Consider the following 24,277-nt stretch of genomic DNA (forward strand, 5'->3'; position numbering starts at 1 on the left):
CTCCCACCTGAGGACTACTATCGCCTGAAGCGGGAGTATAAAGGACTGATTGTTAAGAAAAAGAGGGCTAAACAGAGAGAGAAGTGGGATCTACTTCTCTTCTCCATCCAGCAGAAGAACACCCGACTATTTTGGCAAATTGTTGCCAGCTCTTTGCCTGGTCACCAAGAACTCCCTCTCTGTTGTATCTCCAACAGAGATTGGGAAAATCATTTCTTGTCAATCTTCCAGGCTTCAACACTTTCGACCGAGCTCAGACCACAACTGCCCCCTGCAATTCCTAACTGGCAACCCGTGACTTATGCTGAGATTTCTGAGCTTATCTCTGAACTCAAGTCAGGCAAAGCCCCTGGCCCTGATGCCATACCCTCCGATTTGCTAAAATCTAATCCCGAGTGGTGGATTCCTCTCTTAGCAACACTATTCACCCATATTAATACTTCTGGCAGGATTCCTACCTCCTGGAGCCTAGCAATTATTGTTCCAGTTTTTAAATGAGGAAATAGGAACAACCCGGCTGACTATCGCCCTATAAGTCTGCTTTCCATCATTGGAAAACTGTATGCTAAATACCTCCAACGTAGACTCCTCACCTGGGTCGAGGAGTCCAACATTATTGGTGCAGAACAGATCGGGTTTAAAGCGGGCTGTGCCACATTGGACCACTGCTTTGTCCTAGCGCACCTGGTTGACAAATACACTATCACACCAGGTGGCAAACTTTTTACTGCTTTCATTGATCTAAAGGCAGCGTTTGACTCAGTCCCTAGGGAACTGCTGTGGTCAAAATTGCTCAAAAGTTCCAATGACAGACGTCTCTTGTTCCTAATTAGATCCTTGTATAATCAGAACTCCAGCCAGGTCAGGTGCGGCTTGCAGGGAGAACTCTCAAATCCTATCCATATTAAGAGCGGAGTAAGGCAGGGTTGTGTCCTGGCGCCTCTTTTGTTTAATTTATTCTTATCTGACTTGGTCTCTTACATTGGACGTATTGAGTCCCATGCCCCAAAGCTGTCAATTACGAAGATCCCGCTTCTCCTATATGCTGATGATGCGGTCCTTCTATCACTAACAAGACTAGGACTGAAAAGATTACTTTCTGCATTTGGGTCCTACTGTGCCGAGAACCACTTGTCCATTAATTACGACAAATCTAAAGTATTGGTGTTCTCTAGAGCCCGGAAATCATACAACTGGGCTATTAATGGTAATGCTGTTAGGCAGGTCTTCCACTTCAAGTATTTAGGTATTCAATTTCAGAATACCGGCGCTTGGACCAGACATCGAACCCAGGTGCTGAATTCGGCCTCCTGTAGCCATCAGCAGATTCTAAGATTTTTCTTTACCCAAGGAGGCCAGTTCATCCCTTCTGCTCTGCATATATATAAAGCCGAAACCTTGGCCCAAACTCTTTACGGAATTCCCATATGGATATGGGGCTTCAAGGATTGTATTGAAAGAACCCAGGCTGTTTTTCTTAGGAAACCTCTGGGTCTCCCTCCCTGTGTTGGCTTTGCTCCGATGTATGTGGAACTGGGCATTTGTTCAATCGAATGCATGGCGTGGCTCAACACCTTTAAATGGTGGTTTTAAGTGCTCTTCTCGGCAGTCCCTGGTAGCTACCTCTCCCTGGTGTTTGCTGACCCTCATACTTCTCGTTGGGAGAGGGAGCTGACGAAGAAACTCCACTTGCTAGGTTTTACGGGGGATGCCTTGGGAGATTATGGCCTTAAGGACGCCCAATCTAGGGTAGTCCAACGACTTGTAGACATAGATTTGCAATATTTAAGAGCCAGAGCTAACAAAACCTGCTCCCCTCTGATCTTCAGCCAATCTAATAATTATGGACTGAGGATGGCTTCATACTTCTACACTCTAACCATCCCCAAGTATAGGAGAGTCTTCTCTCTAGCCTGTTTCAATGTCTTGCCCTCAGCACTACTCAACGGGTGATTTAAGAGGCTCCCGATTCGCGAGCAATTATGCCCCTGTGATAGGGCTGAGGTTGAAACTGTGGAGCATGTCTTTTTATACTGCCCTGTGTATAACACAGGCAGAACTAAATTACTGTCTCTCCTTAAAATAGACCCTTCTGGTCCCAATGCTAGTAATTTGGCCTTATAATGTTTAGGGGGTGGCTCCTCATATATTACTTCTCAGGTCTCTAAATTTTTTTTAAGAGCTGTAACTATTAGAGGAGAACGCTGTAATTCCCCTCAGCCAAGGCTTCTGGTGTCCAATTGTCTATGATTTTACTTTCTCTATGTTTTTCTTTTGTTGTACTTGTATTTTGGTCTGTATTTTGGTATTTTGGTATTTTGGTCTGTGACCGCAAACAAATAAATAAATAAATAAATAATAATAATAATAATAATAATAATAATAATAATAATAATAATAATAATAATTATTATTATTATTATTATTATTATTATTATTATTATTATTATTATTATGCTCACTCTCAATAATATGTAGCACGATATATGCTACGCACAACCACATGATCATCATTGGATGGATGCTTTTCCCCTTCAAACTCAAAAACACAGCAGGGATCAGCATCTCTGTCAGTTTAGAGTTCTGTTCTGTAATCTCGTGAGCCAGGAGCAGGTCAGGCTCAGAGTTACTGAAGCACAATGAAGCATATAGCAATTAACAGCCAAGTGGTGGCTCAACAGAAGTTATGGTGCATGGTGTTTTTTTAAAAAATTGGAATGTTGTTCCCTTTCACCTGTATTAAAGCATCTTTTTTCCAAGGAGGACCGGAGTTGGACCATAGCTCAGTGTTGAAGTCCATGCTTTGCAGGCAGTGCTGTGATAGAGGCCTGTTCAAAGGCAGAAAAAAAATGTTCCAATGGCTGGACAAACAACACTGAGGTGTATGAAGCGTGGCAGAATCCTAGTGGTATATAGTCCGTTGCCTCGGTGTCAGTGTTTCAGGAGGCATTGTACTGGTTGTTTTCCCTCTTTTCCTTGGAAAGCATATAGAAGGGGGTTCCCTGATCTTGCTTCAGGAATACAGGTAGCCCTTGACTTACGACCACAATTGAGCCCAAAATTTCTGCTGCTAAGTGAGACAATTGCTAAGTGAGTTTTGCCTCATTTTATGAACTGCAGTGGTTGTTAAGTGAACCACTGCAGTTGTTAAATTAGTAACATGGTTGTTAAGTGAATCTGCCCTCTCCATTGACTTTGCTTGACACAAGGTCACAAAAGGGGATCAGACGACCCCAGCACACTGCAACCAGCATATATATTTGTGTGTGTGTGTGTGTGTGTGTGTGTGTGTGTGTTGTGTGTGTGTCAGTTGCCAAGTGTCCCAATTTTGATCATGTGACCATGGGGATGCTGCAATGGTCATAAGTTTATAAGTCACTTTTTTTCACTGCCGTTGTAACTTCAGAGGGTCACTAAATGAACTGTTGTATGTCGAGGACTACCTGCAGCATTTAGATGTTCAGAGTAAAGGATCGTTTTCTTAGCTTAAGAAAATACTCCAGAAGAGTAGTGAATAAGTCTCCTTTCTGTTTTCCAGGAAAAGGGTACAAATATTCTTGAAGTTCCTAATTGTTCTACTTATCAAATTTTAATCAGCAGTTCACTGTAAAGTTGTACCTTTGGGGAGGGTATGGAAGATATTCTAATAGAATGAAAAACGAATGACTACATGCAGGGTGTATCCAACATCAGGCTCTGTAGACAGTTTATTATACAAATCACATTAAATTGTTTGCCATTTTCTTCTAAACACTTCCTTGTTTGACATGTGACTTTCAAACATTCCTAAGTACAATAGCATTTTTTCTGGGGGGAAAAAAGATAAAACATCGTGATTAGTCTACAGGTTCAATGTTTGGTACACCCTGTATGTGTGTATGTGTGTGTATGTATGTATATATCAATCTGAAGTCAACCATAGTTTAGAAAAAATGTGGCTTCAGATCCTTTCTGGATATAATTACCAAAGCTTGACAAAAACTTGATGAGCAATTAAACCAATATTTATTGTTATTGTTTTTAATTATCTTTTGGAATAGGTTGAAAAAATTTCCATCAAAGCAATTTTTGTGTCGTTAATGGAAAAAAGGAAAGAAAAGAAAGAAACGCTGAACTTTTTGTATTGTTTTTAAGGACCGGGAAGCTGGAATACGCATGACTAAGATGGAAACATCCACATCAATGGCTTCTGCGAAAAAAGAAGAGAAAAATGTTCTTCTGGAAGATGGGGGCTTTAATGAACCCACAAAGAAACCAGTTCCTTTAGCAACCGCAGCACCAACAGCCGTGGTGACTCAAGGAGGTAACTTTTGTAGTCCTTTCTCATATTTTGAAAGCAAGCCTGGGCTTCATTTTAAAACCTTAGGATTTCAAGTGTCAGAGGTATACAGGTACTCCTCGACTTAGGATTGCAATAAAGCCCAACATTTCTTGTTAGGTGAGTTTTGTCGCACTTTACAAACTTTCTCGCCTCATTTGTTAAGTGAATCGCTGCAGTTAGTAACATGGTTGGTAAGTGAATCTGGCTTCCCCATTGACCTTGCATGTTGCAAAAGGTGGTTGTGTGACCCCGTTGTGGGTGTATTGCAACCATCATAAATACAATGCCAGTTGCCAAGCTATGGGAATGCTGCAACAGTCCTAAATAAGAAAAAGGGTCATAAGTCTTCAGTGTTGTTGTAAGTTTGAATGGTCACTAAATGAATGGTTGGAAGTTGAGGACTACCTGTATAGCCTTCTGCTAAGATGCTGAGTTTATTGGCCTTAGTTTCAGGGAATGGAAAATTGAGTGTTTGCAGATCTCAGGTGTTCATAGAATGACACATTTGGCCAAACAACTGTGACTCAAAAGTGGACCTCAAATAAAGGCTACTTTGAGCCTGACATGATTTCTGCATTCATTTCCTCCAGAGATAGAGCAATGATGATCAGTTGTTCACTGACTGCCAAACTGAAGGGGAAAATTTTAGTCCCTCTTTGACAAAGAAACAAACACGCCATTTTAAAATACTGTAATCGACAGGTTATGCTGTATGCTTTGACTCCTGAATTTTGTTTTCAGAAGCAAACACTCTCTGAAAATAAGAGCAATATAAGACTTTAGGATAAAGACCGAAGCTAGATATCCAGCCTTCTGGCATATAGTGTGTCACCATTCTGGATATGTAAAAGGTTACTCATTTTGCATAATATGAATGTGTAACAGGAAAAAAAAAGGATGAATGCAGATCATGAGGGCTACATAATGAGTAATGTTAACCAGGAAATAACTTGAGGGGAGAAAAAAATCTGAAAAGACCAATGATGCTTCTTAAAACAAAACAGCTAATATTTCTTAAAAGAGGGCTTTGCAAACCTAACTTTCTGCAAGGAAGTGAGAAAAGTTGTTGCTGTTGGAAACCTATGCTGTATAAGACAGTGTGAATTTAGGCAGTAATATGATGACATATTTAGATTGCTTTCCTCTAGAGCTCCACACCAAGCAGAGGAGCAAACGGTTGGGGCATTTATACCATTGATATCAGGATGGATGAAAATCCCATCAGATGTTTCATATGTATGAAAGCAATGGAGTTTCATTCTGGGTAGATTTTTCTCTACAGAGACCATGGTTGGTATTTCTATATTTTATTTACTTATTTATCAAATTTTTAAAAATTGTCCATCTCCCTCACAGAGGGATCCTGAGTGGTAGACAGGTAAAATACTGCAAATATTATAAAAAAATCATATACTTTTTTTAAAAAAAAAAGCGGCAAGCTTAACAAAATACTATTTTAGTTATTTCAATTAGCATCTAATGAAGCTATAAAATGAGTACTGACATCAGCCTTCCTTGACTTGACATCCACTGTTGAAGTGCTGCTCAGAATCTGAAGCCAACATTAACTGCTGCTGTGATCTTTTGCAATTCTGTAAGTTACATTCTAACACAACTGAAGTCCACCAGTCTGGGGAAGGATGCTTTTCCTAAACTTTGCCTATTCATTTTAAATGTGCAGAGATGTGGCCCCTTGAACTCCACATCTATGGAAAGCTGACTGAGAAAGTGGTGGTATTTGTTGTTTTTGGGTGGAAACAACAAAAAATAATCATAGGATTTTTGCTTGTGTTGGTTCGATACCAACCCACTCCTTGTTTGTGTTATGTGGGATAAAATAACCTTTCACAGCAGGAACTGAAGGAACACATTAGCTGGGACTTGACCAGTGGAATGTGACAAGTGGCATCTTCAGCTGTCTAAAGTTTTTTCAGCTGCTTTGTGGTCTGTCAAAAATATTTCTCATTGCTGGGCCAGCTCTGCTTTAGTATACACACATTTCCTTATTTTTTTCTCACTTTATATTTACATCTAAACAAAACAATCTAGCAAAACAAATCATTCATCTTCATTTTGATAGATAACATTACTTGGGGGAGTGAGAAAGTTTTTCCCTGCAGGGCTGGATATACATGTTCAGAATGTGTAACCTTAGCTTTCCCTTTTTCAAAGGACAATTTTTGCTCTACAATTCAGTTATTTAAAAAAAATTGGAGGGAACAGGGAAGAAATAAAAATTACACTGCTCTGAGTTATGTCATCCTGAGTGGAAGAAAACTGTGGAATTTTGAAGGAAAATATTTCTTAAAAAGTATTTATGGACTGACATGTTTGGATTCTGGGTGCAAAAAAGATCCTTTTCAACATCTGGTAAATGTTAATTTTGTATGAAAATTGGGGGAGGGGAAAACAGACATACATAGATGAGTTTTACAGTGTTTTTAAATAGTGTCTCAGGAGAGGAAAACATATTTGTTTGTTCAGACCGCTGAGGGCCCATCCCTGGGAGAGAAGAGCTGAACTCTTAGGCCTAGTTTCCTTTTAACTCGTGTTTGAATTTGTTCATTAATTCCAGTCTTTCTTAAATTTCCTGCCAAGAAGGATTAAAAATTATGCAGTTATTTCATAACAGATTCTTTATGCTTTTCAGGTTTTGTTTTGTTTTGTTTTGCAGCCTCGTTATACTGAGGATCTTAACTGTATACATTTCTGACCTTAGGCAGGTTTTCTCTGTGGGAGAAATTCGGTCATTCTTTGGCCATCCTTCTGCTCATCAGCCTATGAAGAAAGACTAATGTAAACTATGAAGAAAGGCTAATAGGTTACCTTTTTGTAATTGAAGATTGCATTTCTTGCCCCCCCCCACGCACTATGGTAAAACAACAACGTCTCTGAGGTGAAGGAGTCACAATTTTACATCTTTATTTACATAAATAAATAAATTGGATGATGCAGATACCCCCAAGATTGTGCTAGATTTCAGCAGCAATGTTGGAAATTTTGGGGAGCTGCAGCAATATATTCTAGGGCCTTTGGTTGTCAGCCCTTGTCATACGTAGTTGAAGGAAGCTGTGACTTTACTAATGAATCAGAATCAGAACAGAGCTGGATATAAAACCTTACTAAGGCTTTATAAAGCGTTACTAATACTTCACATGATTTTGATTCTATGCCTCTGTTTATACAACCAAGGATTGTATTAACTTTTTTGGCTGCTACCTCATACTGCTGAAGTGATCATCCACTAGGACTCCAAGGTCCCTCTCACAGTTACTGTTTATGAGCCAGGTTTTGCCTAGTCTGTACTCATACCTTTGGTTTTTCCTGCCTAAGTGTAAAACCTTGCTTTTCTCCACATTAAATTTCATGTTGCTGTATAGGGCCTGTTGTTTAAGTCTGTCAAGATCTTTTTGGATCCTGAGCTTGTCTTCTGGGGTGTTGGCTAATCCTGCCAGTTTAGTGTCCTCTGTAAATTTGATGCGTTCCCTTTCTATTCCTTCATCTAAGTCATTTATGAAGATATTGAAGAGTACTGGGCCTAAGATGGAACTTTGTGGTACCCCACTGCTTACTTCCCTCCATGTAGATGTAATACCATTAAGAACGACTCATTGGGTATGGATTGTCATCCAGTTTTAAATCCATCTGGTGGTGATGTTGTCTATCCCACGTTTTTCTAGCTTACCAAGAAGTAGATTGTGGTCTACTTTTTCAAATGCCTTGCTGAAGTCTAAGTATGCTACGTCCACAGCATTTTGCTGGTCTACTGATTTAGTTACTTTGTCAAAGAATGAAATAAGATTTGTTTGGCATGTTCTATTTTTAACAAATCCAGGTTGGCTTTTAGTTATAACTATATTTGTTTCTAGATGTTCACAGGTCCATTTTTTGATTATCTTTTCCGGTATCTTGATGTTAGTCTGATTGGTCTATAGTTTCCTGGGTCTGTTTTTTTCTTCCCCTTTTTTGAAGATGGGAACCGCATCAGCTCTTTTCCAATCCTCAGGTAATTCCCTGGTGTTCCAGGATTTTTGAAAGATAAGGTACAATGGTTCTGAGATAACATCTGCCAGTTCCTTCAGAACCCTGGGATATAATCCGTCAAGTCCCAGTGATTTATATTCATCAAGATCAGATAGGCGTTCTCTAACCATTTTCTTGCTTATTGTAATTTTTATTTATAGTCTGTCTTTTACAGTTATGTTTTTGGTGGGTTGGGCTATAGTTACTTTTTGCGTGAAGACTGATGCTAAGAATGAGTTAAGCAGTTCTGCTTTCTCTCTGCTGCCTGCTGTTTCTTTGCCATCTTCTCTCTTAAGTGGACCTACTGTTTCTTACTGTTGAAAGAAACTTTTTAAATTATCTTTGAGTTTTGTTAAAAGTCTTTGTTGATTCTGAGCCTTTCTGTCCTGACTTCACCTTTGCAGATTTGGGCTATCTGCTGATACCCTGCCTTAGTTATGTGTCCCTCTTTCCATTTTTTGTACTTGTCCTTTTTGTCTTTCAGTTTATCAAAGAGATCTTTGTGCAGCCATGCTGGTTTCTTTTTGGCTTTCTTGTTTTTCTTTTTCAATGGTATTGTGCTGGAGTGGGCTTTTATGATCATATTTTTCAGAGTTTCCCACACTTCTTTCTTTCTTTCTTTCTTTCTTTCTTTCTTTCTTTCTTTCTTTCTTTCTTTCTTTCTTTCTTTTTTATTTATTTATTTATTTATTTATTTATTTATTTATTTATTTATTTATTTATTTATTTATTTATGGGACTTATATGCCGCCCTATCTCCTGAAGGACTCAGGGCGGCTAACAACAATAAAAACAGCAATACAGAAGTTAAAAGAAATTAAATAAACAGCCCCAAAATAAATTAACTAAACAATTAAAAATTAAAACATTGTAAAAACCTGTCGTCAGTCCAGGTCAGCCTGATGAAAAAGGAAAGTTTTGAGGTCGCGGCGAAAGGACCGGAGATCCGGGGCCATCCGAAGCTCAAGGGGGAGTTGGTTCCACAGTTCTTGAGCTGTTTTACCCTATTTCTCCATGGACTTTTTCTTAGACTCTCTCTAAGTTTGTTAAAAATCAGCTCTTTTGAAGTTTAAGACACTGGCGGGATTATGTTCTATTGCTTGTGTTTGCATTATATTGAATTCCAATATAACATGGTCACTGTCATCCAAAGTTCCAGCAACTTCAACTTCAATTCTTCTCCATTAGTAAGAATTAGGTATATCTTTTCCTCTAGTTCCCTCCTCTACCTTTTGGATAACAAAATTGTCAGGTAGGTTGGTTGGGAATCTGTTTGATCTTCCATTTGCTGCAGAGTTTATCTCCCAGTTATCAGGGTGGTTGAAGGTCTCCCTTTACTACTGTGGTATATTTCCTAAATAAATTTGTTAATTGTTTAGCAAAAAGTTCATCTATTTCTTCTGCTTGTTTGGGTGGGCTGTAATATACGCCTATAGCAATATCATTCTTTTTTCCTTTTATATTGACCTATATGGATTCTAGTAGGTTTTCATCCTTGATTTTGTGGATTTCTGTAGAGAGGTAGTGATCATTTATATATAATGCAACTCCACCTCCTCTTTTGTTAGGTCTGTTTCTTTTGAATAGTTAGTATCCTTCCATCAGTACATTCCCATCATGATTCATATTTTGGGCTCCACTGATTTTAGGATTCCAGGGAAACACAAGGTCTCACATGTGGTTAAACTGAAGCCATAAATCTACCTGCACCGAAGCAGACCAATTACAACTAAGACATTCCTCAATATAGTATTGCATTCAATATTACTGAAGGATGACAGGTACAGCAGCAGTCCCCTACTTTTCCTGCTCCCCAGACTTGCAGCGATGGTAGTGGCTGGCAATACTGGTGGGGAAGAGGGGATGGTTTCGCACACAATCTAATCCTGGCATGCACAAATGAAGCTTGGCACAATTGCCCACTGCTTGCATTGCCTGGTTCCCAATGGGCCACAGTCAAGTAGCAGGCCACAGATGGGGGTTGGGGGGATCCCTGAGGTTCAGCCCAGAATAGCTTTTTCTAAATATATAGTTTTATTTTATTTATCAAATCTGTAATGTCCCCCATTTTGCCAAAAGTGACTCTGGATGGTACACAACAATCAAATAAAATAACAAATGCAAAAACAAGAGGTATAAAATATAAAAATCCATACGGTATTAATATTATGAAAACCACAATATAAGATATCTTATTTCATTAGTAATTATTATTTATTAAAATATCTTTCTTTATCTGAATCACTGAACATGCAGCTAAATTTTGAAAATGTCAAATTACTTAGAATTTAGAACCTGTGGCTTCCCTTTTAAACCACCAGAATTTCAGATTATGTTTAGACATCTAGCAGCAATTAGGAAATCTTATTTGTGAGATTCCCACCCAAACAACTACAAACATTTGGTATTGTAGCCGGCTATTCTGCAGAATTTTTCAAGTTCAAGAATGTTACAAAAGACTGTTGTAAACTATGGTACTGTATCAGCCTAGGAGATTAAAGGATCCCAGAAGCAGGAGTTTTTGAAATGGAGAATCAAAATCTGCAAAATGATTAAAGCCCCCCTTTACATGGATGTTGGACACAGTGACTACAACACCACACCACCCATTTTACAGATATTGATCTCTTCTCCAAAAAAAGGCAGTATTAAACAACCTGGCTACTACCATCTAGGAAATCACATAGATATGTCCAGAAATCAAGTTTGGCATGAAGATAGCTTGAACTTTGTATTATATCAATCGTGCTCAGGCTAATTATGTCAGGCCTACTCAGGTAGAAATTATGTTACTGGTGCTGCTGTTTTGATTCCAGGTTTGAATATATCATGATAGGACCCCAAGTGCTCTATTCCTATTTTCTTAGAAATCTATTAAGTATTCCTATTCTCTTACTCCTTGGAAAATGGTTGAAAAACTAAAATTTTATAGTTGTTACTACCTAAAAGTTAGGATATTATATTTAGTATATGATAGAGCCCGGTAGTGGTTTTGTAATATTTGGATCCCTCAAGCTGCGCTGTTGCCTTATGGAGGCAGAAGGAATGCTGCTCCCGAGAGTGAAAGATGCCAGGAGCATATGCTAAGAGTATATACTCCCAACTGGGTCATCCAAGATGCCCACTGAAAGCAAGTAGGCATCTAAATCACTGGCAGTGACCCCAAAAGATGCTGGAGACGGACAAGCACTTCAGTGTCGACCATAAAGGAATCAGTTCATTCTATATGGGAGAAAGCAATGGCAAACCACTCATATATTTTACCAAGAAACCCACATGAATAGTTAAGATAAAGTGATTGATGATATAGAAGTTGATTTCCTCAGGACAGAGGGAACTCAGTTGGCTACTGAGCTTGGGATTTGTTGGAGTACTAATAGTGTTTATGCTATCATTAGATTAAAGCCTTTGTAATGTGTCATTGCCATGCAGGAAAAGAAAAATCTTAAGATGGAATTAACAATGGAAACATGAAACCCAGAAGAAATGGGCTCAACACAGTGAAAGAGGAAATAAATCAACTAGACATTGACATCTTAGGCATCAGAATTGAAATGAACTGGAATTGGACCCTTTCAGCCATATCATACTCTTTACTACTTGGGACATGAAAACAAGATGGAGTGGGGGTGTTTTCACATTGGAAAGGATGTAGCCAGCACAATAACTGAGTTCAACGCAATCAAAGTTTGAATTATGTTATATAATTAGACCTTGCAGACAATCTTTTAATATGACTTCTTTGTCTTATGTTCCAACTACTGATGCAGAAGATAACAAAGTTGATTTTATGATCAAGTTCAATTTGAAATCAACAGATCGTTTAAACAAGAGGTGCTTCTTGCAGTTAGAGAGTGGAATGTCAAAGTTGAAAATGGTAAGAAGGAAAATCTAGTTGGACTGTATGACCCAGGAAACAAATGAGGGATGACAGCAACTTAAAAGGGTGTGCTGATCTAGTGATATTTCTTCAGTGCTAATCCAGTCTTTAAACAACTGAACAATACACAGACGGTAGCAGATGGAATACACAACAATCACACTGACTATAGAATTGATACAAGGAGTTGAAAGACCTCAAGATGAAAGACAAAAGATGTGTGGAACGGGAAGCTTTGGACTTTGAAGAACCAGAATAGAAAGAGTATTGATGCTTTGAATTTGGGTGTTAGAGAAGATTTTTGAGAATACCATGGATAGCCAAAAAAAACCTGAACAGGTTTTATGAAATAAGTCAATCCAGCATGTTCACTGAAGGTACAAATGACCAGATTTAAATTATCATATTTTATACACATTGGCAAAGACCTAGCTCTTTTGAGTTGTCTACAGTGGTGGGAAAGGTGGAAGGAAAGAGAAGAAGAAATGGATCAGCAACAGATAGATGGGCTCAATTACAGCAGAAATGGGTACACCATTGGAAGGTCTAAAGGGCCTGATTAGGGGCAGATCATCCTTAAGAAGGTGTATACATGTGGTTGCTAAAAGCTGACAGTATCTTGATGGCACATGATCAATATTTAGGTAGGATTTCTTGATCTCATAGCATTTGATGGCTTCTATGTAATTATGTTTTATTAGATGTCTTATCTGAAGCTTGCCATGATTAATGCCAGTAAGAGATGCCATGGCTGAACTGCTCACATTTAAAAGAACAACTTCACATTCAAGACAGAATCTGAATTTGAAATCTCTTTAAATGTTCTGGCTGGTGGAACTGGAAATCATCATGAATTTATACATATTTGTACAATTTTTCACCACACCCCTGTTTCAGAGTGTCAAGTGCCTTGTTATCAAATCCAAAAAAACACCATCTTGCACCCCATAATGCTATGCACCCCGCATGACACAAATACCAAGTTGGTAAATTGATGGTGTTTATGTTGGCAGCACTTTTTTCCTGATGTCTGGCTCTGTCAAGACTAATTTTAGCATTTCTAAAGCTAGGTTAAAATATGGCCTCATTACTTTGATGTCAGAGCATGGTTTACTATTAGTATATTCTGGGGTTTATCATTTTAGTCATGTTTAACACGGCAACGGGAGGCATGCACTATTAAATCTGGCTTATTTTACATTCCTGTCCTGGATTATTTATTTGGAACAATTTCCTCTCTATCAAAAGCCACAGCTAATGCTGAGTTTTAATGTGTTATTTACACACAAAATAACCTATTTACAACTTGGTATCTGCCGGAGGGAGAATGAATGGGCTGGTGCTCCCTCTATTCTGTTCTATCGGAGTTTAACAATCTGGATTGCTAATAGAACCATTTATCATAGGGAGGTAATTTATTTTATGTTGGTTACATAGGTCTCACTGCCTCTGATCTATGGAAATACTTGGCGTATAATGAAGTCCAACCAGTCACTTGGTGTAAACATAGGAAAACCAAGCTTGGAGCCAGTGAAAAGTCAGGATGCAGTTTTTCCACTGGGTAGTATTTCTCGAAAATTAATGCCTTGTGTGAAGAAATAAAACCCATCACCTTCCACATGTGCTTTAACTGCGGAATGGGTGAAATGGCATATTGTACAGCCTTTTATATGTGTGTTGTAAAATTGATTTTTTTTCCCCAGTGTGCTAAAATAGGGAGATCCCTTTTCCATACCATGTTGTCATAGATAGGTAAGACGAAGACTATCTACTGTCAGATCGGTGAATAATTGTTACCATCATCATTATCATAATTTAAACTTGCAAGCTACCTGACTCTCAATGATTCTGAATGGCTTGCAATAGTCAAACAAAGAAATTGCACTAAAATCAATAAAAGGTAACAATAAAAGATTGCAAGTATGAGGAAGGCAGGGATCTCTCTCTGTCTCTCCCTTATCAACCCAAATGTGATCCTAGCTTTGCAGTTCAGCTGCAAATTCTCTGCCGAGCGGTAGATGTGGATTGGATTCACTCTTGGTGCATTTCGATGTAATGTCTCTTGCCATCAGGACCATCTGAGCTTACTATGCTGCCCAAGTTTTACCCTCATTATAACCCTTTACTATAGAACTGAAGAAGCTTCTTGGATGAGAAGTGAAACATCTTCAAGAAAAAAAACAAAGAAAGTCCAGTTGCCTCTGGAAAAAGCACCCTTGGGGCTTTTATTACATCCTCCTCTCCATTTCTCACCAAGCTCTTCCTTTTGTGCAAGTTACATGAGCGATGAATCTGTACCACTGGTGCAGCTGTGGCTTTTCTCGCCGGAGTGAGTTGAGAAAAGATCCTAGACCTGGTTAATAAAGTTCACTGGCTTTGCTTACTGACAAGAATGTTGTTTTTGAAGCAGTTTTTCCAGCACAATAGTAACTATAATACCTACCGAGGGTGAAATTATACAAAGATCCAAGAAGGAACCAAAGCATTGTTCCTTTGCTATAGGATGGAAAAACTATGGAAGCATTGCTCTAAAATACAAATAGTCCTTGACTTACAACAATTCATTTAGCAACCATTCAAAATGAAAAGAAAAAAAAATATTACTTATTACTACTGTGTTTCCCCCAAAATTTAAAATTTTTAAATTTTTAAATTCCAATTTCTTTTGATCTTCCATCTTTATGTTCTTGGTCGTTTTGATTTATTTATTCTTAAACCCACAATTTCTCCAAACATTTTGATATTCCTCATAACGTGTTCAATATTCTCTAGCAGGTCTTGTACAATTAATATGAAATCGTCGGCAAATGCACTTAGTTTGTAATTATAAGCTTTAATTTGTAGTCCTTTTGCTTCATCCAGTATGGTGCTCTGAACTTTGTTCTGTTAGACAATGTCTGGTTTGATAGCCATATAGCAGTTCTCTGTAGCTACTTCACTCCTGGATTAGAAAAGGAATGGCAAGGAATTGCCCTGAAGCTTCTTGGATGGCATTCTTTGGCCGTGTCTCTCTCTCTCTCTCTCTCTCTCTCTCTCTCTCTCTCTGTGTGTGTGTGTGTGTGTGTGTGTATTCAGCAAATTGTTTCTCCCTGGTAAATTTGCCAAAGAAGAGGAGTGACATCATGTCTGCCCAGTCATTGTCTTCAAAGACACCTGTTTTAACTTCACACTTTTGCATTTATTTATTTTTTTACTTTTTGCATGTTAATTGCTGGCTGTGTGCTTGAATTCAGATACCTTCCCTCCTCGTGGATTCTAATTGATTTTATAACATCGGAGGAGTGTCTTGAAGTAATTAATCATTCTGTATGGAAAAGACAAATGGCAACAAGTTTTTTTTAGATTACTGAGAAAATGAGTTACTGATTTCATTATACTGAACTTCTATCAAAAAGACTATATATATTTTCAACTTGAAAAGATTTTATATCTTTATTCTATTTCTTCTGCACCCTGCAGATAATAATAATAATAATAATAATAATAATAATAATAATAATAATAATAATAATAATAATAATAAAGTTGGAAGGAACCTTGGAGGTCATCTAGTCCAACCCCCTGCTCAGGCAGGAAACCTTATACCATTTCAGGCAAATGGCTGTCCAGTCTCTTCTTAAAAACCTCCAGTGTTGGAGCATTCACCACCTCTGGAGGCAGGTTGTTCCACTGGTTAATTGTTCTAACTGTCAGGAAGTTTCTCCTTAGTTCTAGGTTGCTTCTCTCCTTGACTAGTTTCCATCCATTGCTTCTTGTCCTGCTTTCAGGTGCCTTGGAGAATAGCTTGACTCCCTCTTCTTTGTGGCAGCCCCTGAGATATTGGAACACTGCTATCACGTCACCCCCCACCCTTCTCTTCATTAAACTACACATACCCAATTCCAGCAACCGTTCCCTATATGTTTTAGCCTCCAGCCCCCTAATCAACTTGGTTGCTCTTCTCTGTACCCTTTCTAGAGTCTTGACATCTTTTTTACATCGTGGTGACCAAAACTGGATGCAGTATTCCAGGTGTGGCCTTACCAAAGCATTGTAAAGTGGTATTAGTACTTCACTTGATCTTGATTCTATCCCTCTGTTAATGCAGCCTAGCACTGTGTTGGCTTTTTTGGCAGCTGCAGCACACTGCTGGCTCATATTGAAGTGATTGTCTACTAAGACTCCGAGATCCCTCTCACAGTTACTACTATTGAGCAAGGTACCACCTATACTATACCTATAATTCTCTTCTTTCTATGTTAAAAGCTTAGAAGCCTCTTTTTCCCCCCTCTACTCTGTGAATGTGTATATCAACAATATTTCTCCTGCCAGATGCTTAGTTTTGCTTTTGGAACTCTTTATCTGACCTTGAAAAGAGAACAGTGTATTTTTGCCTGCTTTTCTGCTGCCAGCAACTGGTTGTATGAGAGGATATTTGCTGAAATGCCTCCTAAGAAGGAATTGAAGGGGTTAAAATGTGATTTGGATTTGTCCAGCACCAAACTCCTCATGGAAGTATTTAAGAAAATATTTTCTATGCTACATGACACAATAAAAGAAATGAATTAAAAATCTGCTAACAAATTTGAATTATTAGTATCAAAACAAACTAAAGAAGGTGTTAAAAATATAAAGATGAGATGAGATGAGACAGACATAAGGTTAGATCTTCTTAACCAACATTTACTGTTATTGAATTTGAAACAGAAGGAAGTTTTTCTGCGCCTCAGAAGAATTCCTGAACAAATTCACAACTTAACTGATGTAATTGCAACAGAAATGACTAAATGGTTTAATAATGAAAAAGTAGACTTCTCTAAAGAAATAGACAAGATTTACAGAATAAAATCAGCATATGCGGTCAGAAGACAACTGCCAAGAGATGTTATCCAATTTATAGGAAAATCTATTAAAGAGCAAGTAATTCAGAAACATTACCATCAGAGATTTAACATTTCTGGAAAAGAGGTGCAAATATTCAGAGAAATTACAATATTAAGGAAATGCAAAGAATATTTTTCCCTCCTGAAAAAAAAGAATATTCCCTTTTAATGGGATAGGCTGGAAGGTGTTATCTTTACCTTTAGAAATTAATGATATAGACTAAATTTAGTCCTTAAAGCACAAGTCTTTCTGGAAAAAACGTGGATGGGAACTATACTATTTTTCAAAAGATAAAGAGCAGAAGGGAAAAGATAAAAAGAGATCTGATACTTACCAAGGACAGGCTTTTGTGAACTTCCTCTTCACAACAGATGGATTGCAAGATTTTAACATGGAATGTCAATGGGGTAATTCCTCACAAAAGAGGGGAAAAAAATTCATTATTTGAAAAAAGTGAACCATGATATAGTACGTTTGCAGGAAACTCATATTAGAGAGACTGACAAAAAGTATTTAACAAATAAGATCTTGGAATTTATTTCTGCTAATTCAAAGAAAAAAATTAATGAGGTAGTTTTGTATATAAAACCCCAACTACATCCACATTTATTGTTTGCTGATGAACAAGGCAGGAATGTAATTGTGCAAGTTGAATTACAGGGCATAAAATATTTTGTGGTGGGATTATACCCCATATCAATTAAAATCTCTGTCTGAACACTTACTCTCCTGTTTTTTTCCAGTAATGATGTGTAATTGGAGACTACAATGGGGTAGTAACCTCACAACTGGACAGATCAGCTGATAAAGGAATTAAAGAAACATAAGGAAAACTGCCCTCAACTTTTTCAAGTTGACATATTTTAGGTTTAATCGATGTTTGGAGGTGTAAAAATGGACTAAGGAAACATTTTACCTTTTCAGAGAGACACAAATCCTTTTCTAGAATTGATACGATTTGGATTACAAAAAATCTGCTTCACAAAGCAACTAAAGCTATTATTCTTCCAAAAACATTTTCTGACCATAATCCAGTGTCTTTACATCTTAAATTTGGTATTCAGTCTTTTAAATAGAGATTAAATGAGCCTGTTTTGCAGAGACCACAGATTGTTAAAGAATGTAAACAGGTACTTCAAGACTATTTTAATAATAATTTAGGTAAAGGAACCAATTTGATAACAGTTTGGGATGCTTGTAAGGCTGTGATATGAGGACATTTATACAATATAGCAGTTAAGAGGATGGGTGAAAAAATCTAAAATGTGTTACAAGAAATTAAACTGAAGGAGAAGGAACTCCAGAATTCTCCAGAAGATTCTAACGTAATCAATTAAAATTATTGCAACAACAAATTTCTTTGTTGACTGTTTCAGATATTGAAAAGAAACTTAAATATACGAAACAACACTTTTTGAACATGCAAATAAACCAGGGAGATGGTTGGCATGCAAACTAAGAAAATAGACAGAAGAGAAGATGATAACCAAGCTTCAAGAGGTGAATAAGACTTACATGGATGAGAAAAACATTCACAGACTTTTTTGGAATTATTACAGTAATTTATATAAAGAACAAGAAATCTCTTTAGGTACTATGGAGGAATATATAACAACTAAAAATCTTCCTAAACAATCTGAAGTTACAAGCATATTTTGAACAGTCCAGTAACAACTTTTGAAATAATAGAAGCGAGAGCAAAAACAGGCAAAGCCCTGAGACCTGATGGCCTACTGAGCAGATTCTATGAAATTTTCAAAGATCAACTACTTCTTCCGATGAAGGACCTAATGAATTCTATTTTACAGGGAAATCGTATTCCAGGCTCTTAGAAGGATGCCTGCATTTTTTAAGACCCAAAGATGAACTGGATTTAACGTCTGTGGAGAACTACAGGCCAAAGTCTCTCCTTAATAATGACTACAAACTCTTTACATCTATTTTAGCTGAAAGATTTAAAAATGTTTTACTGAACTATATACATGAAGACCAGTGTGACGTCTTACCTAAAAGACAACTAAAAGATAATGCAAGAGTAAATTTGAATATTATTGAATGTTTATGACAATGTAGCGACAAACAGTTGCATTAATCTTTCTGGATGCAGAAAAAGCTTTTGACAATTTGAAATGGGCCTTTATGTTTACATTGGTGGAAAAGATGGATTTTAGATTGGGCTTTATACAGAGTCTGAAGCCCATCTATACACTCCAGAAAGCACAAATCATCGTGAATGGAGACTTCACAAAACTGTGAAATCCAGAAGGGAACAAGACAGGGGTGTCCTTTATGCCCTTTATTATTTATTCTAGAGTTGGAACTGTTAAATAGAGATATTAGACAGGATAACAGAGCAAAAGGTCTTAATCTTTCTAAGGCTGCAGTACATGTGATGGTAAATTGCAGAGGATGTAGAACCAACTCTGCTTTTCTCTCCCAGAATAACTTTCCCCTTCTTGCTGTAACCATGATCAAGAAATTCGTAAACAGAAGCATGAACCATACTAAAGCTGGTTAAATATCTGGTTAACGTATAATCAAAATTCAAGTCCACTGGAGGAAAACAAGATAGTAAACGATGAACATTTGATGACATGACAGAAATTCTGCCCGCATATATCTTTGTGGTACATTGTATTGCAAATACAAAAGACAAAGCTTCATCATTTTGACATTATCATAGTTAGGAACCTACATCTATGAATCCAATAATATCTATCCAATGAATGATTGGTTCAGCATGAGAGGGTTTTTTTAACCTCTTGGAGGAAAATTGAGGAAAAAGATCATACCTCAGAGAGCGAGTAGATACCTTACTGACAAGGAATAAAGGCAATAATTCTGAGAGACACTTGATTTTATGGCTCGCTCCCAAATTCTTATCCATGGCTGATAAAATCTACACCAGGTCCTGCATATGCTTGCCTTCTAATCTGTAATCTTAACGGCTGCAAACATTCATAGGACACAATTGATGGCTAACAGACAAGATCTATCTCCTTAGCATAAACATTCATTGGATTAAAGTCAATTCATTGGAGACAAATACTTTGCAAGATATTGTAGGCAGGCATCTCTACGGAGTGTGCATGCTTTTTGGAAACAGTTCAGGTATGAAATAGTTCAGCAAGCTTAATAGTAGAGTACGTGCACTGTGAAGATAAGATTCTAGGTGCAATCCCTAGCGTTCCCAGGTAAAGAATTTGACTTTTTCCATTTGTGCCAATGAAAACTTTTTTCTAAGTCACCTATTGGTGCAGAAGACAAATTTTCTTTCATAGGGACTGAGTTTTGAAGCAGTACCATCCCTCTGTGCATGAAAATAATTAAATTAGAAAACAAGATGTATATCTTCATACTATCATCTTCGACATTGTAACATTTCTGTTCTAATGAGTTTATGCTTACTGGGACAATTAATATGCAATTCTCTACACAAAGAGCAAGATCACACATGGATATGAAGCCCAACTCTATCTAGATGTTTTGGTCTGTGCTCCCACAGTTCCATCTAATGGCCATATGACTAAGCATGAATTAAAATAAACTATAGGTATATAAATTATCTCATTACACTATAAGAATTTATCTATGAATAAGCATAATTGGACATAGAGGGTTTTATACCAGTTTAAACATGTAGAGGATCACACAGTAAACTTTATTTGATCAAAGATGCTTATTCTGCAAACTGTAATACTTGCCAAATATGAGCTCCTGGATCAAACAGAGCATCATATGGGACCACATCTTTTCTGCAAGATAAGCCAAATAAACCCCCTGAAACCACTGCTTCATGTTGGGATTTGCATAAGAAATCTGTCATGCCATTCAGTTGGGGACAATTTTGGTCTGCCATATTAGTATAGTCTCAATGACTGTTTCCTAGGATTTATTGTACCTGTGTGATGATGTTAGTAAGCCTCTTCCAGATGTTCAGAATTCCCATAGATGTTTGGTATAGAAAATAAAATAACAGATTAGTAGCTACTTTGGGAACTCACAGGGATGAAATATGGGAAAACAGAGATCAAGAAAATGGCATAGCTCAGGGATATTTTATTCTCATGTAAATTATAGGCATCTACCATGTGGGACTTATTTGCTGTTCTTTCGCTATGAGATCCAGATTTTGGGTGTGCATGGCATCCGTTTATCTGCAAAGAGAAGTATAGCTTGCAATGTTACAGTCAACACAGTGACTCAATATAGAACATGCAAGACAGATTGACATCATCGATCCTACTAACTAGATCAGGGGTAGGCAACCTTGGCTCTTTTATGACTCGTGGACTTCAACTCCCAGAATTCCTGAGAGAGACTGCTAAGCAAAAACAATCACATTATGAAAAAGGCCTGGAGAGACCAATTGTGTAAAGCACAATTGTTAAAGGAGAACAAGCGCCAGATAAAATACATTTCTTCATCACATAAGATTAAAACCTTTTCCTTTGACCCTAAATAATTGATAGACTTTGGCTGAACCTTCCAAAGCTTTCTCAATGGAGCTGTGGGGTTGCTCTCAAGGCTGGTGAGTGGCAAAAAAAAATGCTCTTAAAAATGCTACACATTCACCACTGACACCTAGTAATTGCCGTCCTCCCTAAAGAATGGCTAGGAGGCCTTGAAAAGAAAGCCCTGCACTCAAGGAGAGAGAAGGGGGAAAATTGCAACACTGCACTTCCTTTCTACCAAAGTGTGCAGCCGAAAGTGAATCTGGTTCACTTCTTTAAGCATATCATAAGTATATCATAGCAGACAAGCATAAGGTGAGGCATGGGCATTAGACTCAGTTTCACAATCTCTCTCTTTTCTCTCTCTCTTTCTCCCTCTCTTTAAAAGTATTCTTAGAGACAGCAGTAAGCTTGCAGGGGGCCTCAGGAAAAACTCTGGAATTAATCTCAAAGCAGAAACACTTGAGGGGATTTATTAGAGTGAACGTGAGGAAGGGTCTCTGGCCATTTGAAAAGTAGCCAGCATTAGTAATAATGCACACCTCACGTCTTCCATAGTGTAGCATGGATATTGGGGGTGGAGAAAAGGAGGAGGAGGAGAGGAAAGCAGTGCTACACACATCATGACATCATCACACAAATGATATGAATGATGTAGTCTGCCATCAGACATAATAGGAGGAGAGATGTGTAGGATATGTTTTCTGTCTTGAGTTTTTTGTAAAAATAATAAAGGCATGAGATGATAGATAGATAGATAGATAGATAGATAGATAGATAGATAGATAGATAGATAGATAGAGCCATTTGCATTATGGCATCAAGATGTGTGATGACACTAGATTTGGCAAGGCATCTGGCTTATTCAGAGTTGGCTCCTCTGAAAAGGAAGCTGATAGGACTGTAGGAAATATTAATAGTTATGCTGCAAAAGAAAAAAAAACAAATAACATTCATTCTGAAGATTCATGCATTTCACTATGCTTTACTCTGCAACCAAGACTTTACTGCAGAGAGATTTTCTTAAATTCAGGAAAGTGAAGTTCCAAACTTAATGGAAATATATTTTAAACTGCTTATTCTATCAGAGGGAAACTAAAATGAATGATGTTGCTAGACAAGTTACACAAAACACTAGTAAACAGAGAGCTAGGTGCTCTTCAACTCATAATACTAGTGCTCAGAAAGAAATGTCTGCCTGTTTTTTATTCTTGCATGTTATATTGTATCTGTCAAACTAAATGTATGTTCAATAGCCCTTATCTCCTTGGCACCAATAGTCCTTAACTTCTTGGCATCTTAGTAAGTAAGTAACTAATAGTTACTAAGAATGCTTGCTATCTGTGTGAGGTAGGTGGGACATTCTCTTGTATCCAGCAAGCATCTAGTTAATCGCCCTCCCATACACACAATGCCATGTGGTCTCTTTGCACCCTGCTGCTTAAGCTACTATTACTATAAATGACACAAGTTATTAAAGGCCCAAGTGAACTTTTGGGCAAGCTTCCCTTGATAATCTGGTGCCTTCCAGAAATATTGGGATTGTGATTTCCAGAATTCTTGTGGTTGACAAAATATTGTTATGCAAAGTTAGGAATAATTATGACCATATCAATAAAAACAAACATAGCTTGGACTGATCTTCAGCTGCTCCTGGCTTCCAGATCCTTTCTTAGACTTTTTTTGTTGAGAGGATGTGGACTAGGTAGTTCTTAAATCGCCTTGGTGGAGCAGTGGGCTAACGCCTCCTTAAGTTACACCAGCTGCCTGCAATTAGTGCAGGTTCTCATCCCACCAGGCTCAAGGTTGACTCAGCCTTCCATCCTTCCGAGGTAGGTAAAATGAGGACCCAGATTGTTGGGGGCAATAAGCTGACTTTGTAATAATGCCGCTTGGGGGGGGGGTGAAAGCCCTAATAAGCAGGCATATACATAGAATGAAGGCTATTGCTAAGCACATTGGTTTGTGCTTAAATTGTAAGCCGCCCTGAGTCTTCGGAGAAGGGCGGGATATAAATGGGATTAAAATATTTTTTTTAAAAAACATTCAGTGTATTTGATTTAAATATGCATTTCATTTTACCTAGTTTTTGATCTGACCCACTCACCTTTTGGGATTGCAAAATTTGACATGTTACCCAAAGGCCCAAGATAAAATGACCATGTCTTTCCATTCCATAGTAGCATTTCCCAGCAAATAGTTTTGACTATCAGAATGATTATAGGCAACACTATAACTAATCTGCTGATAGAAATAGCTGATGGCTCCATGAAGATTTGAGAAATGAGTTTCTTTTTGGATCAGAGTCATCCCCTGAACATTTATTGTTAGACCTGGACATGTAAGATACAACCAACGGACAACTACTTTGTACACATGTCTTTCTTACCTTCACAGTTATAACAGTGTTCTTACACATGAGAGGATATAAAGATAGACTTAAGGTCTAGGTTAGGAGAATTTGAGTTTTGCAAAGTATTCATTGTGGAATATATGAAAGAATTAATCAAGTGATAAAGTCTGTCCTCCATTTCTCTCTGATTTTCCCCCTATGAAATAAGCATCTATTTTTCTTTATTCTTAGGATACTTTTGAATTCCTTTAGGCTTTTTTTCAGTCATGTTTTTTAATCTTTTCTGTTTGAATTCTTCCTTGTTACTCTGCTGTCTCCCTTCTATTGCTTACACATCCTGATCTGAAAAATCCTCAAGGGGGGGGTATTCTTTCAAGCTGTCT

At 37.7% G+C, this 24,277-nt stretch overlaps 1 protein-coding gene across 1 annotated transcript in view; it reads left to right on the forward strand.

Annotated features, from left to right (window-relative positions):
- The window catches only part of GLI2 (GLI family zinc finger 2), a gene marked incomplete at its 3' end in the record, with an annotated part of 289,571 nt that overhangs the window by 54,968 nt on the left and 210,326 nt on the right, over positions 1-24,277 (forward strand). The window contains exon 2 of the mRNA XM_083349844.1: positions 4,135-4,303. Coding sequence (XP_083205970.1) covers positions 4,156-4,303 — 148 coding nt within the window. The 5' untranslated portion in view covers positions 4,135-4,155. The remainder of the gene's footprint in view (positions 1-4,134; positions 4,304-24,277) is intronic.

This window comes from Vipera ursinii (assembly GCF_947247035.1).
Source record: "Vipera ursinii genome assembly, chromosome: 1".
NCBI lineage: Eukaryota > Metazoa > Chordata > Lepidosauria > Squamata > Viperidae > Vipera > Vipera ursinii.